The 22,266-nt window shown below is 49.4% G+C and overlaps 1 protein-coding gene across 5 annotated transcripts; it reads left to right on the top strand.

The window, feature by feature from the left end:
* The first annotated feature begins 14,952 nt into the window (after positions 1–14,952).
* On the top strand, positions 14,953–22,036 carry REPIN1 (replication initiator 1). 5 transcript variants are annotated; one of them, XM_089917225.1, is made up of 3 exons: positions 14,953–15,080; positions 15,838–15,952; positions 17,502–22,036. In XM_089917225.1, the coding sequence occupies exons 1-3, from the start codon at positions 15,042–15,044 to the stop codon at positions 19,211–19,213; spliced, it is 1,866 nt and encodes a 621-aa protein (XP_089773351.1). In that variant the 5' UTR covers positions 14,953–15,041; the 3' UTR covers positions 19,214–22,036. The 5 variants fall into 5 exon arrangements, with proteins under 5 accessions (XP_089773351.1, XP_089773350.1, XP_030615623.1 ...); XM_089917224.1 differs by having other exon boundaries at positions 17,499–22,035; XM_030759763.2 differs by having other exon boundaries at positions 14,983–15,080; positions 15,767–15,952; positions 17,502–22,035.
* Positions 22,037–22,266: the final 230 nt, after the last annotated feature.

Here is a 22,266-nt window from a genome sequence, read left to right as displayed (position 1 = left end):
TGTCGACAATCATTAAGCAGAGATGAGAGCTGGGGTCTTTGTTCTCCAGGAGCTTCCGGGGTGGGGGGTAGAGAGACAATAGGCATGCAGAACACATTTCCCAGCCCAGGGCCTCGTGCTGGGAGACGTCCTGGGGGTGGGTGACCAGAGAAAACTTTGAGCTGAGGACAAGCTGGGACAGAAGTCCTCCTGCCTTTGGTAGGGGCCGTATGAGGCCTGGGGGAACAAGGGAGTCTTGGTGCAGCTTGGTGGCAGCTGGCAAGGAAGGAGGCTGGGGGCTGGGTGCAAATACAGTGTAGGTCACACAGCGAGACCAAGTTCCCTTTGGGTGAAAGGAATGTGAGGGGCGAGCAACCGCACTGCAGGGCAGTCACGGGTGGGGACATGGGAAGGGGCTACTTAACGCACATTCATGAGCTCAGCACCAGGTGACACATCCCAACCCAGGGGAGCGGTGACAGCACTTAGCTACTCAGTAGTGGTTAATGATATTCTCGGGCATCACAGTTGAAAGTGGAGATTCACATATCCGAGTCGTTCTGGCAAAGTTTTCCAATAACCGAACTGAGCACACAAAACATTTTCCTTTAATATTTGCTGCCACAGAGACAAACCAGTGTATGTTTTTTCAGAGAATCAATTTGACCTTGAAGCAAAAGCATATCACTTTCAAAACTACACCTGTCTGAGTTAGGTACATTCACTACTTTTTGTATCAACTCAGTATAATTGACATAAATTCAAAAGAATATTGCATGAATTCAAAAGCAACTATAAATGTATCAAATCGACAAACTATTCTTCAAATTTTTCTTGTAAATTTTGCAGCCACTGTACATCATGCTGTCTACTGTAATTAAAACCCTTTACGTATTGATTCATGTGAGAAAAGTATGCAAAGTCATAATTATTGATCTCTATCAGTAAAAGATTTAATTTGAAATTCTTATATTTGTCTGGACAGGACACAAATGAACTTTTCCTTTCTTTGGAGCTTCAGATGTACCTTGATCATACGTAGTGTGATATTGGTGAGAAAACTTACACTGACATTTAAAATCTTTGATTGCTGAATATTTGGTTAACATTCTTTTTTGTTTCAAGAAAATCTTGGAGTAAAAAAAAAAAAAAAAGAAAAGAAAATCTTGGCGTTAACAGTGCAGTAAACCTTAGTAAAACCCTTCCATGACTCAACCAATGAGTGTTGGCAACGAAAAGCTTCTTAAATTCATGGTCTCCTACTCCTTTCAATAGTCCCCTAAACTGCTGATGTTTCATAGTATTTGCACTTAAGTACCGAACAATTTTAACAACTGTGTCCATGACACTTGCACAGAGTCCGTTCAGAAAAGCGAGCCCAAATATTTTCAGTATTCAGTGGAATGAAGCAATGTGGGAAACGTCGGTCTCTTGTTTGAAAATTCCGACACCTCAGTCACACTGGCCACATGTCAAGTGCTCATTATGAACCATGGTGTCTATATATGTTCATAAATGCGTGGGCTATTTCTAGAAGGAAAAACAAAAAACTTGTAGCAACGGTTGCCTCTGAGGAGAGGAACTGTCTGGCTGAGGTAAAGGGGAGGGAGGAAACTGCATGCCCTTCGTATTTTTACAACTTCATACCGTCTGGGTAATTTGTTGCTTAAAGTGTAAAATTCGTTTTTAGAAGTTTAAAAATCACAAAACAAAGAGCATTTTTGAAAACTCACCCTGGCAAGTACGTAGAGAGTGGATGAGAGGGGACATGTCCAGGTGCAGGATGCCCTCTGTCGGAGACAAAGGCAGTTGTCAATGAACGTGACAGAAATGGGGGCAGTGAAGATGGAGCAAAGCAGGCGGATAAGTGGAGCGCCTGGGAAGTAAAAGGGTTTGGTGATAGACCAAACGTGGGCTCCACGGAGACGGGTATCAGGAGGGAATTCCAGGTTTCCGCCTGAAGAATTGCTCTAAATGATTCTGAGTTCACATTCTTCTTTTTATTTATTTATTTAATTTATTTTTTGATGTGGACCATTTTTTAAAGTCTTTATTGAATTTGTTACAATATTGCTTCTGTTTTATGTTTTGGTTTTTTTGGCCGCAAGGCATATGGAGTCTTAGCTCCCCAACCAAGGATCGAACCAGCAGCCCCATGCGTTGGAAGGCGAAGTCTTGACCACTGGACCACAGGGAAGTTCCACACACTCTTGTTTTTAAAACCTGGGAGGGCTTCTGTGGTGGCGCAGTGGTTGAGAGTCCACCTGCCGATGCAGGGGACGTGGGTTTGTGCCCCGGTCCAGGAGGATCCCACATGCCGCGGAGCGGCTGGGCCCGTGAGCCATGGCCGCTGAGCCTGCGTGTCTGGAGCTTGTGCTCCACAACGGGAGAGGCCACAGCAGTGAGAGGCCCGCGTACCGCAAAACAAAACAAAAAACCGGGGAACTCTCTGAATTATGCCTTATAGTTCCTTTCCCACGTTCTCCCTAATATTTCCTTCTGAAATTTTGATCAGATGCTTGTTAGACCCTCTCACTCTAGCTTCCTTATCTCCTAATCCCTTCTGTATTTTTTTATTTTTCATCTCTTTATTCTACGTGCTGCATTCTGGTTAAATCTTTCATTCATTATTTACCAGGTGTACTAATTTCTGCTTCAGTTATGTGTAATCTGCTTTTAATCATTCTATTAAATTTTAGGTTCCATTAAAAATTTTCTAGACATTCTATTTGCTTCTTTTTCAAATCTTCCTGTTCCTTTTGGTTACTCTTTTGTGCTCTTTGGCCATTCGTATACCTTCTTTGGAGAAATCACTATGAAACTCCTTTGACCATATTTTAACTTGTTTGTTTGTTTGTTGTTGAGTTGTAGGAGCTCTTTATATATTCTGGATGTTAGTTCCTATCAGATATAGGATTTGCAAATACTCTCTCCCATTCTATGGGTTGCTTTTTCACTCTGTTCATAGTGTACTTTGATGCCCAAAGGTTTTCAATTTTCTTGACGTTCAGCTTATCTGTTTATTGCTTCTGTTGTCCAGTTGCTCTGGCTAGAACTTCCAGTACTTTGTTGAATAGAAATGGTAAAAACAGACAGCCGTGCCTTGTTCCTGATCTTAGAGGAAAAGCTTTCAGTTTTTTGCCATTTGAGTATGACGTTCACTATGGGTTTCTCAAATATGGCTTTTATTAAGTTGAGGTAGTTTCCCTCTATTACTGGTTTGTTGAGTGGTTTTATCATGAAAGGGTATTGAATTGTGTCAAATGCTTTTTCTGCTTCAGTTGAGATGATCATGTGGGTTTTGTTTTGTTTGTTTGTTTTTGTTTGTTTTTTGGCCACGCTGCATGCAAGGCTTGTGGGATCTTAGTTCCCTGACCAGGGATTGAACCTGAGCCCTCCACAGTGAAAGCGCAGAGTCCTAACCATTGGACCGCCTGGTAATTCCCCATGTATTTTTTTTCTTCATTCTGTTATTGTGGTTTATTAAATTGGTGGGTTTTAATATGTTGAAATATCTTGAAAGTACCAAGAATAAATCTCACTTGGTCATAGTGTATAATCCTTCTAAGAGCTGCTGAATTTTGTTTGCTAATATTTTGTTGAGGTTTTTTCTTTTGCATCAATGTTCATAAGGGATATTGGTCTATAGTTTTCTTGCAGTTTTGTTTTTTTTTTCTGGCTTTGGTATCAGGGCAATGCTGGCTTCACAGAATTATTTAGGAAGTGTTCCCTCCTCTTCAATATTTTGGAAAAGTTTGAGAATAATTCATATTACTTCTTTAAAATGTTTGATAAAATTCACCAGTGAAGCCATCTGGTCCTGGGCTTTTCTTCGTTGGGATATATTTGATTACTGACTCAATCTCCTTGCCAGTTATAGGTTTATTCAGATTTTCTATTTCTTTGTGATTTACTCTTGGTAGGTTTTATGTTTCTAGAAATTTGTCCATTTCATCTGTTATCCAATTTGTTGGCATACAATTGTTCGTAGTACTCTCATAATACTTTTTATTTCTGTCGGATCAGTAGTAATGTCTCCACTTTCATTTCTGATTTTAGTAATGTGATATTCTTGACCTTATCTTTCATACATTTTATTGAACTTTTAAATTAAAATTTCAGTGTTTTTTAGTGTCAAAAGCTCTTTCCTATTTAAAAATACCATGCTGTAATTATGGGATTTCTTTTTAAAAGTTCTATCTGCTCCTTATTTCAGTTCATGGTTTTGGTCTTTCGTGTCGGAAGCACTCCTCAAATGCCCACTTGAAAGTTTTGTGGAAAGTCCGGGGCCCTGTCAACTGGCGGACTGCACTGTAGGGTGATCGGGTAGTAAGCCTGATTTTTTGTTATTGTTTGAATGATCCGCATTGTTGGTATTATCCATAGGTCTTGTCTTTGTAGCCGTCCAATTTTTCCAAGAGTCCTGTGAGCTTTTGCTTGTGAGTAGTGCTAGGCTGGTTGTGTTCTGGGTGCCAAGTGGGGTCAGGGGGCTGAGAGCCATCATTAGCATGGGGACTTTGACTTTGCCCTTTTGCTCTCATTTGGGCCATTGCCCTCACCTGATTCCATTTTTACAGAGCAAAGCCCGTGGTCTCCAGCAGAGTCCACGTCCTAAGACTTGGTGCTATGCACTCAACCTGATTATTAGAAGAGGCAAGTTTTTGTCTGTGACACGATAATCAAGTGCTTTGTGATCGAAAGAACAAAGCTAGGATGGCTAGTGCTAAGCTGAAAAACTAACAATTGCCTTCTTGAGAATAAACATATGAATCTTATTTAGCTCCAAGGAAAGGATAAGAAATCAGGATGCTAACGTTTTAATGTGGCCGGAAATGAAACTTGGATTTTAATCAGTGGGTGCACTTTACCATTAATGTAACATACAATTATGATGAGGCTTTAAAGGAAATTCAGCAAACTAATAAAAGGAACTTGCACCTTTATCAAATACATTTAAAAAGACGCTTCATGAGTGCAAAATATTTTCCTAAATCGACGTGGTCAGAAGGCAAATATCAAGCTGAATGTCCAACAGATACCAAGGAGCCCGTTAGACGGCACTCCATGATCTACCACTAGATGGCGATGGTGAGCACCAGCTAGGTCTTTGCCCTTAACAATTCCCTATTTTTTAAAATAACAAGGCTGTGGAACTATTTTTCTTACATACTTGCGGTAGCCTATCATCACTTTTTGGTCCCTGATTTAATCCTAAGAACTTCTCTTAACTCCATCTGACCCATAAATCATGCCAATTTGTTGCAGTGGTTTTGTATTCATATATCATATGCATGTTTGTTATGACCGTAAACCAGCGCACAGCAGGGATAATAAGCCGCATCTCAGCCAGCGGAAGGCACATAGGGTAGTTTAGATACTATGAAATTAAACAGTTTTTTTTGTTTGTTTTTTGGCCGCGCCGCGTGGCTTGTGGGATCTTAGTTCCCCCGACCAGGGATTGAACCTGGGCCCCCGGCAGTGGAAGCGCGGAGCCCTAACCACTGAACCGCCAGGGAATACCTGAAATTAAATACTTTTCAAGTGTTCTTTTTTTTTTTTTTTTTTTTTTTGCGGTACGCGGGCCTCTCACTGTTGTGGCCTCTCCTGTTGCGGAGCACAGGCTCCGGACGCACAGGCTCAGCGGCCATGGCTCACGGGCCCAGCCGCTCCGCGGCATGTGGGATCCTCCTGGACCGGGGCACGAACCCGTGTCCCCTACATCGGCAGGCGGACTCTCAACCACTGCGCCACCAGGCAAGCCCTCAAGTGTTCTTTTTTAAAATGAATTTTACTTGGTATATAATTTGTTGGATGTAGTAACTTAATAGAATGTTACTGTGCAGTAGTTAAACTGCTATATTTTATAGCTATATTGTTTATATATATATATATAGCTATATTGTTTAATATAAACAATGCTATATTGTTTTAATTTCTAATAACACCCCCAAAATAAACCTGAAATCCTGGTAAGGGGAAACTCTCTTCTCATGTTTTGAGACAGCGAAGGCAAACCAGTTCTGAGAACATCAGAGACTTCACTGGCCAACTCCGGAGGCACCAAATCTAACTGTGACCCGGATTTGATCTTGGAGCCGATCAGAAGGCATCAAGTTGAAGCCAGGTTTACACTCTGATCCCTCCAACTACCTCGAGTGGTTTTTTTCAAGAGGAGTCTGGGTAGGAATGAGCTAAGGTTAGAGGCAGCATTTTTGTTATTTGGTGAACAGGTACAGATGGAGTTCATAAACAGCCACACATAGCACTCACAGGAAACGAAACACTTGAAAATACACCTGCTTCTGCTAAATCACAGGTTCACAGAGATTCTGTTCAGAATTGTCTTGTGTTTCCAAATCAAGCTTGGCTTTTAGTAGATTTTAAACCAAGAACGGATACACACTGGCCTCTAAATCCATCTTTTGAATTTAGTTGAAGAAGAGACAGCCTGATGCCAGTCTGGAGTACAAAAGACATAGATGAGATTTGACCTTGAAAGGGTAAAAATGTCGATTTCTAGGGGAAAGCGAGTACTTTCTCTCTCGGCTGACACACCAAGGTGATTTGTGGCAGCTTCTCCTGGCAATGTGTGGTCCTAAGACCAAACCCCTAGGTGGTGGTGGTCGTGGTCTCCCGAGCGTGGAGCACCCTCCCCGCTGCTGAACCTGCGACTGGCCATGTCAGTCCCCCTCAGAGCCAGAGGTCCCTGAGGATTCCTGCCCTCCAGTTATTCTGCAATAATGTTCCAGATAAAGGAATACGTTCAAGGCACTGCTGCCTACAATCAGAGCCCTTCCAGTGGGAGAGCTATGGACTGAAGTTTTCTCCCAGGTTCCTTGTTCTTTGCCTCACTCACATACTGATTGGAATTTTTCTATAAGAAAAAGTGTTTTTTTCTGTCTCACTAAAAGTTCTGTCCGTCTCCATTGCCTACTTAACAAGCAGTAGCCGAGGGAGGAGGTTTGAAGTTCACTGGTTGATAATTGGCTGGGGCTGCTGTTTCAGCAACTCCGAGTGGTCTAATCCAGCTCGCTTCACCATGGGATCAAGAGCTCATATTTCCTCTTCCATTTGGTCCACAAACACTCATGGAGTTCCTGCCAGGGGCTGGCACCTTTCTAGGGGCTGTGGCTACGCGGTGGTTACAAAAGACAGTTCAATCCCTGCCTTCATGTGGCTTTACATTGTGCCGGGTAACTAGACAAAAACTAACTGAATACACATCCAAATAATTTCAGGTAGGTGATAAGACTTATGAAGAGCAATAAAGTTGAGTAGGGGGGCTAGAAGGTGATGGGGTAGGAGTGGATGGTGGGCTGAGTAATGGCTCTAATTCCTGTCCAGGCTTTAGTCCCTGCTCAGGCCCTAATCCCTAGAACCCGTGAATGTTCCTTTATATGGCAAAAAGGACTGCAGATGTAATTAACCTAAGAATTTTGAGATGGGGAGATTATGTCGGGGAAATAAAATTGAAAAGAAAATCTTCTGCCTATCCAGAAAAGCCCTGCACAAAGGTAGGAGAGAAAGAAAACAGTTTTATTATTGGATAAGCATTGTGCCAGAAAGAGATGCACGTCACAGGCAATGCACTAAGAGATGGCAAAGACAGAAAGAAATTTCACCCGAATTTTTTTTTGGCTGCGTTGGGTCTTCGTTGTTGCGCGTGGGCTTTCTCTAGTTGCAGCGAGCAGGGGCTACTCTTTGTTGCGGTGCACGGGTTTCTCATTGTGGTGGTTTCTCTTGTTGCGGAGCGCGGGCTCTAGGCGCGCGGGCTTCAGTAGTTGTGGCTCCTGGGCCCTAGAGTGTAGGATCAGTAGTTGTGGTGCACGGGCTTAGTTGCTCCGTGGCATGTGGGATCTTCCCGGACCATGGATCGAACCCGTGTCCCCTGCATTGGCAGGCGGATTCTTAACCACTTTGCCACCAGGGAAGTCCTCACCCTATTTTATAGCCCAGAAGATGCGACCCCACTGCACACGTGTTCTCCAGGGAAAGCATAGCCAGTCCTCGGGTAAGAGGACTTGACCATTTGTCACACAGAGTTCACCCTAAATTTGCCTGGAATTGGGTAGCCACCCGTGATAGCTAATTGCCTTTATGCAAAGGAAACATCCACTTCTTGTATCCTGGTGACGGGAGGAGGTTTGCAGCCTGGAGCCCGGTGCTGCTGGAGAGTTAGGCTCCCACCTCCCACGGGCAGCGGACACTGGCCGCTGTTCCCTTGATGTTTGCATTTCAGAGAGATGGCTCCCAGGTCCTCGAGAAAGACAGTCCTGGGTTGTAAATCCAGCAGGAGGCTTAGTGAGCTTTAAAAAGATTTACATGCACCTCAAAGGGTCAGAGAAAGAACTTCCAATTAGAAGTTTTCTAAAGAAAATGCTCTTAGGGAAGGGCGGGGAGAGTTTTTCCCTTTTTGTACCAGGGAGAATTAAAACGTACTTTTCTTAGTTTTAACTTGCATCTTACCTTACAATTATCCTGGATTATCTGGGTGGCCCCTGAATGTATTCAGAGGTGTCCTCGTAAGAGGAAGGCAGAGGGAGGTCTGACTACAGCAGAGACAGATGTGATAACTGAAGCAAGATGCTACCCTCCTGGCTTTGAGGACGGAGGAGGGAGCCCTGAGACGCAGAATACACACAGGCAGCTCTAGAAGCTGGAAAAGACAGGCCAACAGTTTCTCCTTTAGAACCTCTGCAGGGAACGTGGCCTTGCTGACACTTTGACGTCCACCCAGTGAAACTGATCTGGGGCTTCTGACATCCAGAACCATAAGAGAATAAATGTGCATTGTCTCAAGCCACTGAGTTTGGGGCAATTTGTCCCAGTGGCATCAGGGACCTCCTCATCCGGGTGGGAGTACGGAGGAGAGAGAAGGTCATCGGGGCGCATGTTTTGAGGAGAGGATACTTGAGCCCAAATCTGAACAAAGTGAAGGAGTGCCGCCTATAAAGAGGAGGAGGGAGGGCGTTCCAGGCAGATGAAACAGCAACTCCAAAGGCCCTACGGTGGGATGGAGCTTCTGTGGCTGCGCGGAGGGGCTGGCAGGCAGTCAGACTACGCGGAACCTTAGAGGCCATGGCAGCCCTTTGCTATGTCGTCAAAATGTGGAGTGAGCAACCTGATCTCTGTTTAAAAGGATCAAATGGTCCGGGAGGCCAGGCTCCGGGCGGCCAGAAGGGGCCAGGAGCAGCAGGTGGCAGGAGAGGCTCTCGCTGCAGGAAACCTGGTTTCCTTTTGACCCACTATGTTCTTTTCCTTTCCAAAAAAACGGACTCCTGGGGGCTTCCCTGGTGGCGCAGTGGTTAAGAATCCATCCGCCTGCCAATGCAGGGGACACGGTTCGTGCCCTGGTCCAGGAAGATCCCACATGCTGCGGAGCAACTAAGCCTGCGAGCCACAACTACTGAGCCCGTGAGACACAACTACTGAAGCCCGCTCACCTAGAGTCCGTGCTCTGCAACAAGAGAAGCCACCACAATGAGAAGCCCGCGCACCTCAACGGAGACCCAATGCAGCCAGAAATGAATAAAAATAAAATAAATAAATTTATAAAAAAGCAAAACAAAACAAAAAAAAGGACTCCTGGACTCCCCTGGTGGCGCAGTGGTTGAGAGTCCGCCTGCCGATGCAGGGGACACGGGTTTGTGCCCCGGTCCGGGAAGATCCCACGTGCCGCGGAGCGGCTGGGCCCGTGAGCCATGGCCGCTGAGCCTGCGCGTCCGGATCCTGTGCTCTGCAACGGGAGAGGCCACAACAGTGAGAGGCCCACGTACCACAAAAAAAAAACCCCAGAAAACAAACAAAAAAACGGACTCCTGGAACTAGATACGCAACAGAAGTGTCTTGTGCAGCAGAGTTGGGGGGATGACATTTGATCTCCATCTAGGGCTTCTTTACAGTGTCTGTTCTTGCCTGCGTCCTGCAGGCCACGTTCCTGCATTTAAGGACATTTTGGGGATTGCAGAAGGAGGAGCACTTTGATCTCTTCCTGAAGAGGCTCCTTTCACCCATGGTGCCGGCCTTGGACAGTCGGGCTTTCTCTCCAGGTGGGCAGCTGGGAGGGCTCCCGGGGTCGAGGCTGCATGAGCACCTACGGGTGACAGCACCCGCGCGAGGCTCTCCCTGCAGACGTGGCCCCGCCGAGGTCAGCGTGCGTGTGCTTCCTGCCCCCTCCCCACACGGTCCGCCACCGCTGGGAATGACTCTGTGCGAGGTTCCAAACCAGCCTTGGGGAGGCCGTCTGAAGCCGGAGTGAGTAATACAGCGGTTCCCACTGGAGGGAAGATTTCCTCTCTTCTCTCTTACTCCCCTAGTCATCCATTCAGAAATTAGCAACAAGCATTTGGTTTTGTTTCATACGAAGTACTAACCCAAGAGATACGTCCATTGCTAAACCAGCTTCTCTCAATACCCTCCCACACTGTGGAGAGACAGCAGCACCATTTCTGTCGGGCTCGCGGTCAGGTCCAGCAGCTGGCACAGCAGCAGATGGTGGGCACTGATTAAATATTTGCTGGTGTTATGAGTGAGTCCTGTGGGGAGGACAGGCACAGGCTATCTGTGACATAGATGCAGTTTTCCCTCTTGTAGATACAAGGCTGCTGCTAACCAATACCTGGGTGTTTCGGAACCGAGCAGGACCCTATGGGGGCTTCCCGGGACAGACCCCTCCCCCATATCCTCTGCTTTAGCTCCTCCCTGAAGTACCTAGATTACAGTATCTGATGCACATTTCCTGAGTTGCTTTACAGATGCTAAAATCCCCACCAAATGCAAGCATTTAACTACTTGATGACCATGAGCACGTAGCTCCCAGACCTACTGGAGCCTGACGATTGATAGTGTTAACCCCTGTGACACCGTCCTGTTAACCACCATCAACCAGAGACTTGTCCACGGCTGATCACACACCCTGCGAGTCCCCTCCCTCACCTGGCCTCTAAAAATGCTTCGCTGGCAGTCGGGTGGTTAAGAATCTGTGTGCTTCCACTGCAGGGGGTGCGGGTTTGATCCCCGGCCAGGAAAGTTTCACATGCCCCGAGGTGCGGCCAAATTTTTTTTTAAAAAAAGCTTTGCTGAAACCCATCGGGGAGTTTGGGTTTTTTTGAGCAGGCGAGTGGACCCAAGTTTGGTTCGGTAACATCTTCACAGAGGATTTCTGGAGACATCGTTCCCCTCATCCCCTGGCAAACCCACCTACTTTGCCATCTAATCCAGTAGTCGGGGGGGGGGGGTCAGGCACTGCTGGAGGGAAAGAGGGACGCTCCCAGGGCCCCTCTCAAGTTTCTCTGTCCAGTGGGCCCCTGACCCCGTACAGCCCTATCTTTTTCTTGCAGGCGCGTCAAAGCTGAGGCAATCTCCATCGGGCTCGGCCATTTGACCGTTTGGCCGGTCACGGCACCATCCCTCGCCACATCCCTCTCTAAGGCATATTGAGGGGTGAAGTCCTGAATACCAAGGCCTAGAATTTCTGACTGGCATAAAGGCTCAGGAATCCCTCACCACTCCTTTGCATTTTCTCTCTGCAGAGTGAAGGCCCCGTCGTTCTATACTTAGTGTCCTTTGTCTTTGCCAAAAGAGCAAAGTACAGCAGGTGGATAATTCCTAACGGGGCATGAGGACACTTCTAGTGGGGGCTGGGGACTGGGGAGTAGTTAAGGCGTTGTTTAAGGGAAGAGCCTTTCTGCTCAGAGAGACCGATGACAGACAGATGAAGGCACTTTTTGTGTCTGTGAAGGAATTCCCCTGGAGGGTTCTTGCCGGAATGTATTATATCCAGGAGCACTGATGTGCCACATTTACCCATGAACTAAGAGGTATTTCACAATTACTCTGTGCTGGGCTCAGCACTTGGTGCTTTTCCCAGACACACAACTTTAGTGGTGAAAAGTGAGGCCAGGTTCCTATCAGCCATGATCCAGCTGTGTGGCGTTGGGAAAATTTCTTAACATCTCTGAGTCTCAGTTGTTTGATTTGTAAAATGAGCACTAGAAGAGTATGTTTCCTAGGGTTGTTAAGTGGATTAAATGAGATACGTATGTGAAAAGTTTATCACCATGTCTGACAGAAAATAAGGACTCCCTAAATATTAACTATTATTACTAAGTATTTAGGTAAAAACTCGAATATCTTGATTGCACTCATAGAAAAATCCATTCTTCTGTAACCACCAAACTTGACCTACATGCTACAATATACAGTCTACCATATTTTCTGAACCTTAAAACTCTGACAAAGTATCTGACAAAGTGTTTTTCATATTTGTAAATTTTATTACAGGAAAAGTACAAAAGTTATACTATTTAATCTACAAATAAGAAAACTTGACTGTGAGAGGTAAAATAAGACCCGAACAGATGGAGGGACATGAATCTTAAATCTCTTCAAGTGGATTTTTAAAATAATGACAAGAAACATTTTAAAATATTGACAAGAAATTCTAAAGTTCATTTGGAAGATTAATGAGTGATTTTATTTTTTATTTTTATTTTTATTAGGTAAGAAGTAGATTTATTTAGAGAGAAACATACTCCACAGAGTGTGGGCCATCTCAGAAGGCGAGAGGCAATAAGAGAGTGATTTTAGCCAAGAAAGTTGTGGGGGAAAAAAGGAATCTGTGTCATAGGGGGAGTACTTACACTACTAGATATTAAAACTTACTTTCTGTGACAAAAATACAAGCATAAAATTTCATTTGGGGAGGGATGGTGTGGGTGCTCTAAACATAACACCAAAGGCAGAAACCATAAAAGGCTTTTTACTGTGTAAGGAGTGCCCCCCAAACAATGTGAAATATTGTAAAACTAATTTCCCAACTTTTTTTAAGGTATCGTTGATTTACAATATCATATTAGTTTCAAGTGTACAACACAGTGATTCAAAATTTTTATAGATTATACTCCATTTATAGTTATTATAAAATATTGGCTATATTCTCTGTGCTGTACAATGTATCCTTGTAGCTTATTTATTTTATACCTCTTGTAGATTATACCTCTTAACCCCCTACTCCTATCTTGCCCTCCCTCCTTCCCTCTCCCTGCTGGTAACCACTAGTTTGTTCTCTATATCTGTGAGTCTGCTTCTTTTTTGTTATATTCACTAGTTTGGTTTTTTTTTTAGATTTGACATATAAGTGATAACATACAGCATTTGTCTTTCTCTGTTTATTTCACTAGGGATAATATCCTCCAGGTCCATTCACAATGTTGCAAATGGCAACATTTCATTCTTTTATGGCTGAGTAGTATTCCACTGTATATGTACACCACAACTTCTTTATCCATTTGTCTGCTGATGGACACTTAGGATGCTTCTGTATCTTGGTTATTGTAAATAATGCTGTTATGAACATTGGGGTGCATGTACCTTTTTGAATTAATGTTTTCGTTTTCTTCAGATATATACGCAGGAGTCAATTTCCCAACTTTTTAAAATGGACAAATAGAAAAATGGGCAAAGGGACAAAAGCAAATTCACACAAGAGAAAATACAAACAGTTAATAAATAACTACGTAAAAAAACAAGTCAGTTAACTAGTAATTAAAGAAACAACATTCAAAACAATGAGAAATAACAACTTTAAATTAAATTTGAAAAAATAGCCTGTGTTTTCAAGGATATGGAAAAAGGGGCATTTCTCAAAAGAAAACCAATACATTTTCCTCGAAGGTAGTTTAGAAAATATTTGAAAAATATACTTTGCTTTTGACCTATCAGTTCCCCACTTCCAGAATTTTTAAATCAAGTATATGCAATAAAAGCATATGCCGACTGACCCTCGGCAGCTCCTGTATCATGAATCCACAACGATATAGAAAAGTAGAAAATTTATGTGCATTTATGCTGCGATTAAGAATCATGTTATAAAAGAATATCAAAAAAAAGAATATCTAATAAAATGTCAGAAAATTCACAGTATTGTTCAGTGAAAAAGGCAGAATACATCTTTGTAAGGCATTATCCCAATAACGTCAAACAAGCATAGATAAGCATTAAAAAAAAATGCCCGATAATACATACTAAGATATTAAGTGTAATTGACTCTAGGAGGTAAAGTATGAGAGATTTTTGTATTTCATTTCCTATTAATGCAACAGATTTTGTGCTTTAAAAATAATTGTATAATTAGAAAGTTGCCTGTGTTGCAAAACATAAAAGTACGTGAAAGTGTACAAGCCTGGAAAATCAAGGAAGTGTTTTGTGCGGAAAGCCAAGGCCACCTGCTAGACGATGAGTCACTAACGCAAGACTCGCACCTGACTCCGCACTCGCCAACTGGCTGCGGTGCGTTTCCAAGCGAAACGCCCCGGGGAAGAGGACCGCCCTGCGCCCCGGACCCGGCCCCGCGCCCCGCGGCCGCGGAAGCCGGGACGCTTGCGCTCCGCTAATTTCTGGAAGCGAGGGCATTCCCGTTTCAAAGTTCACCCGATCGGGCCTTTCCTTCCTCCAGCTCTGAACAACCCACAAGGCAGACTTTCGGGTCAGCCGCGCCCCCCGCCAGGCTCAGTCCCTGCGGTATCAGGTTCCGCGGCGCGGCCAAAGGTCGAGGTGTTAGGAGAAGAGGAGGGGGCGGCCCGGGGGTGGGAGGCGCCCTCTCGAAGGCTCGGGCTAGCTAGGAGCGCTAAGGCCAGCGAAGCCGGATCTAGCCGAGTGACCGCAGGCTGACCACGCGGTCGCCCAGGGACGTGCGTCCTCCGTTGGGACAAAGGGTCGGGAAACTGGAGCCGGGCTCATCCCGGAAAATCCGGGCTGTGGTCGCCATGGCAACGGAGTCGGGCCCGCGGCGGCAGCCCCCGGGCCCGGGCCCGGGCCCGGGCCGCGAGGGGGCGCTGGGGGCGGGGGAGGGATCCCGCGCGGCCGGCCCCGCTGCCCGCCCCGCCCTCCGGCCGCGACAGCCGGCCCGAGCCGGCGACTGACCCTCGGCAGCTCCTGTAGTCACGTGGCGCTGGGAACCGGCGGGGGGGCTGGGCACGGGCCTGGCAGTGGTGAACTCGAACCTGCTGCTGTCGCCGCGGCGGGGTGGGGAGCGCGGCCGCCGGCGCCGGCTTTCCGGCCTCATGGACGCGCGACGCGCCTCCGCGCTCCCCGCCAGAGAGGTTCGACCCGGGCAGGACGCGGGGTTCCACGCAGGCCCGTGGTGGGGCGGCCCTACCTGCCGGGCGCGTGACCGAGTGCGCGCTGTTTGGGGGGGCACACTGGACCGAATGGGGGGGCGAGTCCGCGCACCTGCGCACAGGCTCCGCGAGCTGCGCTCTGCGTGGGGACCGGAAAGGGCCCCCTCGGGGAGCGCGGAGCAGTGTGTCCGCGAACGTGGACGGGGGGAACACGCGCGAATACAGAAGGCGGGTGTGGGGTCTCCACGGCCCTTTGCCACCCAGCACGCGCCAGCGGATTCTGACCGAGTCCTGGTCACCAGAGCTCGCCTGCGCAGCCCCCTGGGAAACAGACCTGGAATTCTTGCTGGGAGGAGGGTGGGGGGAGGGGAGCCAGCAGGGATTCCAGAGTTCCTGCCGTAGGCCGGCCTTTTCGCCATCGGCCTGGACAATTCATGCTGTGACCTTAGCAGTGGAGGAAGTGACCCCCAAACGCGGCCCTGTGCTTCCTTGGTGAATGGGGCACGTTCATTTATTAATCCAGTATCCATTAAGGTCACTCTGCCAGGCGGGGTGGGGGGGTGGGGGGGTGGGGCAGGGGTGGGGGAGGGGTGGCTGGCGAGGACACAAAGATGACTGCCCTAGGAGAGCTCACAGCCTCACGCACGTTTTTTCTCCCCTCCCCACAGGTAAGGCTGGCCTCTCTGCCCTCAGAGGTCTGAGCTCTGCCATGGGGGTAGGGGTGTCTTTACTGCTGCAGTTTTCTCTGACGTCTGGGGACTACCAGAGTGTGGGCGGAAGCAGGCGCTCCAGCCGCAGGAACATCCCCGGGAGGAGCTGGAAAAAGCCGCATCTCCAGCTCCACAGCCTGCAGGGTAGAGTGTGGCCTTCTTTGTTGGGTTCTCGAACCATTCCATGGCCCCTGTGCTCAGGCCTCCCCATCCTGGTGGAAGGAGGGTGCCTGTGGGGAAGGGGTCACGTTCTCACATCCTGGGAGTCTTCCCTGTGCTCATTCTGACCGCTGGGAATGAGTCATGTCAGTGCTTCTGGAGAGGAGTACAGGCTCTGCGGAAATGAGGAGGATGTGTCTGGAACTTGTGAGCAGGCAGTGAAGGTCCCAAGGAGTCTATCCGTCACTCCACCCTGCAGGAATCTGCGCTCCCAGGCTCTGGAAGAGCCGAATGTGGGGCAGCCCCTGGCGGGGTTGGGGCAGGACCGGTAGGGGCCAGAGATTACAGTCTCTTCCTTTCTCCCCTTTTCTTGCCCCAATAATCCCTATCACCCGAGGGAGGCAGAGACAGGAGCGCCCCCGAGGGCAGCAGGCTGCGGGCGTTCCTGGGATTCAAGAGCTCTCTCCTTCCTGAAACGGCCTAATTGTGTGTGGGGGTGGAGGAGGGCAGGCGGGGAGGATGTGGGCACAGTCTGGGCAAGCAGTGGCCTGGCATCATGCTGGGCCGGCAGTAGCATCCGGTGTTCCCCTCCTGGTCCTGAGAAGAGCCGCTTTCACTGGCGCTCCAGGCTGCTCCCGTGAGAGACCGAGGTTAGGGAGGCCAAAGTGCCTTCCCCAAGGTTGGATTAGATTAGAGTCCAGGAGAGGATCATAGGAATGAGAGGCCACTGGAATTTCTTTCCGTGAGATCTTTACAAACTCAGGTATTTTAGAGGAAAGAACACTGGCCTGGGAGTTTAGAAGACTTGTCCCCTAGTCTTGCTTCTGCTGTTGGTTTACTCTGTGCCCTCGGGCAAGTCCCATCACCCTGTTATGCCTCACCGTTGCTCCATCTATGAAACAGGGAACTTAATATCTCTGGTCCAGCCTCACTGAGTTGCTGTGAAGCTCCGATACGGCAACAGGAAATAGTAGAAATAAGGAGAGGGCAGAAGGGAAATACTTGGAAAAGCGTAAAGCGCTGTAGGGAGAGGTGACTGCGTTTTCTGCTCCGTCCTAAGGCAGGAATGTTCATACAGCCAGCACTGGAGTGTCTGCTCCATGCCAGACACGGGCTGAGGGGGATTCCAAGGGGTGTCAGGGTTCTTCCTTCTGGTAGTTTCCAGGGTCAGTAAAGACTTAATTAACCCAAAGACTGAGTTCTCCACTGGATAAAATAGTAACTTGATAGTGCTATGTTTTCCGGATGGAGAAACAAGCCACTCATACCCATGATTAGTGATGTGGGAAAGTAAAAATAAATTTAAATATCTTCCAACTTAAAAAAAAAAAGAATTAAAGGCATATATTTGAAATGGTATCTGGAAGCCCAAGATTTAAATCATATGATACGAGGAAATAGAAGAGTAGTCTAGATTCCAGGGCTCCAGGAGTGGAGAGGGGCGAGCTCCTCTTGGGCCTGGGGTCTGCAGGGGAGGAGCTGGGGGCAGGCTGTGTGGCTCTGTAGAGTGACTGTGCCTTTCCACCCCCAGCAGAGGAAGAACCGATGCTGGAACGTCGCTGCAGGGGCCCCGTGGCCATGGGCCCCGCCCAGCCGCGACTCCTTTCTGGGCCCTCCCAGGAGTCGCCCCAGACCCTGGAGAAGGAGCCCCAAGGGCTGAGGTCACAAGGCACTGACGTGGCCCAGTCGGGCAGCCAGGCCCTAGGTCGGGCCCATCGTTGTGCCCACTGTCGAAGGCACTTCCCGGGCTGGGTGGCCCTCTGGCTTCATGCCCGGCGCTGCCAGGCCCGGCTGCCCCTGCCCTGTCCCGAGTGTGGCCGTCGCTTCCGCCACGCCCCTTTCTTGGCACTGCACTGCCAGGTCCATGCCGCCGCCACCCCAGACCTGGGCTTTGCCTGCCACCTCTGCGGGCAGAGCTTCCGAGGCTGGGTGGCCCTGGTTCTGCACCTGCTGGCCCACTCAGCGGCAAAGCGGCCCATCGCCTGTCCCGACTGCGAGAGACGCTTCTGGCGGAGAAAGCAGCTTAGGGCCCATTTGCGGCGCTGCCACCCCCCGGCGCCCGAGGCCCGGCCCTTCATATGCGGCAATTGCGGCCGCAGCTTCGCCCAGTGGGACCAGCTGGTTGCTCACAAGCGGGTTCACGTGGCCGAAGCCCTGGAGGAAGCGGCGGCCAAGGCCCTCGGGCCTCGGCCTCGGGGCCGTCCTGCGGTGACCGCGCCCCGGCCCGGTGGAGACGCCGTCGACCGCCCCTTCCAGTGTACCTGCTGCGGGAAGCGCTTCCGCCACAAGCCCAACCTGATCGCCCACCGCCGCGTGCACACAGGCGAGAGGCCCCACCAGTGCCCTGAGTGCGGGAAGCGCTTCACCAATAAGCCCTACCTGACCTCGCACCGGCGCATCCACACGGGCGAGAAGCCCTACCCGTGCACCGAGTGCGGCCGCCGCTTCCGCCACAAACCCAACCTGCTGTCGCACAGCAAGATCCACAAGCGCTCCGAAGGGTCTGCCCAGGGTGCCCCCCGCTCGGGGAGCCCCCAGCTTCCTGCCGGCCCCCCGGAGCCCTCGTCAGAGCCCGCCTCGGAGCCCCCGCTGAAGCCGGCCCCGGAGCCTTTGGAGGCCCCAGGGGAGGCCCCCGGCCACCAGGCGGAGGCCCCGCCCTCTCTCTACAGCTGCGAGGACTGTGGGCGGAGCTTCCGGCTGGAGCGCTTCCTGCGGGCCCATCAGCGGCAGCACACGGGCGAGCGGCCCTTCACCTGCGCCGAGTGCGGGAAGAACTTCGGCAAGAAGACCCACCTGGTGGCCCACTCCCGGGTCCACTCAGGCGAGCGGCCCTTTGCCTGTGAGGAGTGCGGGCGCCGCTTCTCCCAGGGGAGCCACCTGGCCGCCCACCGGCGCGACCACGCGCCGGAGCGGCCCTTCGTCTGCCCGGACTGCGGGAAAGCTTTCCGCCACAAGCCCTACCTGGCCGCACACCGGCGCATCCACACCGGCGAGAAGCCCTACGTCTGCCCCGACTGCGGCAAAGCCTTCAGCCAGAAGTCCAACCTGGTGTCGCATCGGCGCATCCACACGGGCGAGCGCCCCTACGCCTGCCCCGACTGCGACCGCAGCTTCAGTCAGAAGTCCAATCTCATCACCCACCGCAAGAGCCACATCCGGGACGGCGCCTTCTGCTGCGCCATCTGTGGCCAGACCTTTGACGACGAGGAGAAGCTCCTGGCCCATCAGAAGAAGCATGATGTCTGAGGGGGCAGGGGCGGCGGGGGCCGAGGGAGGTCGGGCCTGGGCATCATTCATACTGTGCCCTGTGCCACTGCTTGTAGGCAGGGAGGGGAGAGGAGGAGTGAGCCTGCCCCGTTAGAGAGGGGTGTCTTCTACCCCTGCAGTCAGGGAGTCCACTTGCAGAGCAGGGACCCCGGCCTCCAGCTGGTGTTTGCTAAGGTTCAGTCCTGACTGACCTGCGCCCTGGAAAAGTAGCAATAGCAGCTCCACCCACCCCTTAGAGCCCTCCGGCTGGAGGGGCCACCAGTGGACAGGAAGACCCCTCTCGTCTGGTGTTAATGCCTTAATGTCTCTGTCTGTTATGAGTTCCTTCAGCTCGTTTTTTGGAAGTAGGTGTGGTTCAGTCCTTAGTGAATGAGCGCCCAGGAGGAAAAGTGGACCAGATGGATATACCTGGGAGAACCTGCCGGCCTCGGGCAGCACCTGGGCCTTTTCCAGTACTGGGAGGCGAAGCCGAGCTGCTCCAGCCTGCCTCACCACATCCCCTCCGTCCTGCCCCTGCACAGGCACCCAGGTTTGGAGAGAACCATCTACTGTTAGTGCTTGGCTCGCCTTCCTCCCAGAGGATCCAGTCCCCTGCCCTGGGCATCTCCCCACCTGTCTGACTTGCTTTACCCACCAGCCTCCCAGCGCTTAGGGCATCCCCTGGCTGTCAGCCACCCTGCGTCAGGGCTTTTGTCTGAACACCGCAGCCTGCCTTCACTCCCTTCAGAACTCGGCATGTAGTGGGGAGGACTGCCCCGTTGATAACGGAGGGCCAGCTGATGGGAAATGGGGGTGAGTTTCCCCTTCAGCATTTCTAGCGTCTGGATGCCCAGCTTCTGCTTGAATACTTAGGTGACAGGGAGTTTCCCCCCCCACCCCCCGCAGGCCCTGGTTCTATTGTAGGATAATTCGGATTGTTAGAAATTCTTCCTTATAATGAATGAAGCCTGCTTCCCTGTAATTTCTACTGTTGGGCCTTGTTCTCTGGAACTAAACACAACCACTTATCCTCCTTTTCAAACTAGAGAATAAAGATCTGGTTTTAGAACCGGTGGCTGAGAAGTGTTCCTTTGTCCTGGGGAGATGTGGAGTTGGAGGGAGGGCAGCAGCTCTCCTCCGACAGGGCTGGGCGTTGGGGTGGGTGACAGGCCGAGTGGCCAGCTTGTCAAGCTTCTCTGCACACCCGCCCGTACTTCCCCGGGCTGGGGTCAGGCACACCCAGCAAGTGGGCTTTCCTCTCTAGGGGTCAAGTCAGCCTTGCTCGGTGTCAGTTGTCAGGGAGAAAACGTCTGACTTGATTCTGTCCTGCTGTGCCTCCCTGGCTGGCCTGCTACGGTTCCCGTATCTGTAGCAGATGTGTACGCTTCCCTGCGCTGGTTGCTTCATATGCATTTGAGTGCCTACCTTTGACAGGTATCAATAGGCCCTTTTTCTGTCTGTCTTAGTAGTTTCTGCATAGATTTCCAGCACCTAGCCCAGAGCCTGGTGCAACCACAATTTGTGAATATGATGGCACCTTGCAAAGAAGTTTACTTAAATTATCTAACAATTTAGAGTTCGGCAGGTACTCTTTTTTTACAGATGAAAACATTTGCTCAAGGTCATATAACTGGTAATCACCAGAGGCAATACAAACCCGGGTGTGTTCAACCCAAAACCCAGGCTCTTGACCACCGCTGCATGTTTATTGAGCAACTGCCGTGCTGCTGCTTTTGGTGAAGACAAGTATTAAATGTCTACTGTGTGCTTGATGTGATGGAAACTGGGGCTTTACAAAAATAAGAGTCTTACCCGTAAGAGGCCTAAGTCTGGGGGGACTTACACCTGTACACAAATCGTGAGTGGAGAGAGGTGGATGAGGGTTTGGTGGGGTTCCAAGTGTGTAGGATGGAAGCAGACAGAGCCTTATGTTGCTTTATGGGGTTAGGAGGCCACTTCAAAACCTGTGTAGTTAAAAAAACAAAACAAAACAAAAACCTGTGTAGTTGATGGCAGAATACTCTCTCAGCGCCTGGGAGCATTGTCTCCAGAAATCCTCACTTAAATATGTCTCTCTAAGGAAGCTCAGGGCTTCAAGTGACGGGAGCAGTGCTTTTTGTGGGGTGACGAGGAAAGTAGCTAGATGTCTGGGGATTATGGGCAGGGAACAGGGGACAGGTCCTCAGGCATCCAGGGTTAGGATAGGGGAGGGGAAGGGTGAAGTAGAGGGAATCTGATCAGGGTTCCTGACTTTTCGAAAAATCATTACTTGTAAAGGAAATGCCCAGCATTGTGTCCTCTAATGCTATGCTGTCTGCTGCTTTTGGGCAGAGATGGTGAGGAGAGGACCAAAGTTCAGGGAAAGCCATGGAAGTGGCCTTGAAGGGGCTGGTAATGTAAGAACAGAGTGAACTTGCCCATGGTTCCTCCCCAAGTCTCTTAGGGGGCCAAGTGGGTCCCAAGTCCTTGCTCAGCAGAGCACATGCTGACAGCAGTCTTGAAGGAGGGACTGCCCCGTTCGAGGGGTCAGCCCTTTGCTGACGGGAGCTGCCCTCTTCTAAAGAGTCCAGGTTTGGTTTTTGTTTTTGTTTCTCCTTCTTTTATAATCACAAAAGTATTAAATTATCTTGTCAAAATTAAACAAAGCGGACAAAATTTAGATTTATTTTTTAATGTAAAAGTTCTTTATTTCCCCCACTCCCCCGACCCCATGGCTTTTCTCTTTGAATCCTGTAAAGAGTTTGAGGGTGGCCTTCCAGACATTTTTCCTGTGCATTTGCAAACTCACACGTGCAGCCTCCCCTTTTTTCGCTTAATGGAAATAGGATCCCAGGTGTGCTTCATTTCTTCCATCCTTGAAGTACCCTTGGTCATGAAATGTCAATCTGGAGGAAGTCTTTCACTCTGTGGAAGGAAGAAACAGGCCCAGAGAGTGGAAATGACTTTCCCACTCATAGCCAGTGGCAGATGTGGAGCTACAATGCTGGAATTCCACAAGTCTTGGTTGAACTCTCACTAGGTACTCAGAAAATAAGATGAATGAGACTCTATTT

Source organism: Delphinapterus leucas, chromosome 9 (assembly GCF_059928025.1).
Source record: "Delphinapterus leucas isolate spDelLeu-1000000601 "Yukka" chromosome 9, BTC_Dleu_Yukka2, whole genome shotgun sequence".
Taxonomy (NCBI): domain Eukaryota; kingdom Metazoa; phylum Chordata; class Mammalia; order Artiodactyla; family Monodontidae; genus Delphinapterus; species Delphinapterus leucas.
This window is presented reverse-complemented; position numbering and strand designations above follow the sequence as displayed.

Coding starts and splice junctions, on each gene's coding strand:
- REPIN1 (XM_089917224.1), top strand. CDS start 15,042: ATGGACGCGCGACGCGCCTCCGCGCTCCCCGCCAGAGAG. Junction 15,081..15,837: donor CCGCGCTCCCCGCCAGAGAG/GTTCGACCCGGG, acceptor TTACTGCTGCAG/TTTTCTCTGACGTCTGGGGA. Junction 15,953..17,498: donor CCAGCTCCACAGCCTGCAGG/GTAGAGTGTGGC, acceptor TTCCACCCCCAG/CAGAGGAAGAACCGATGCTG.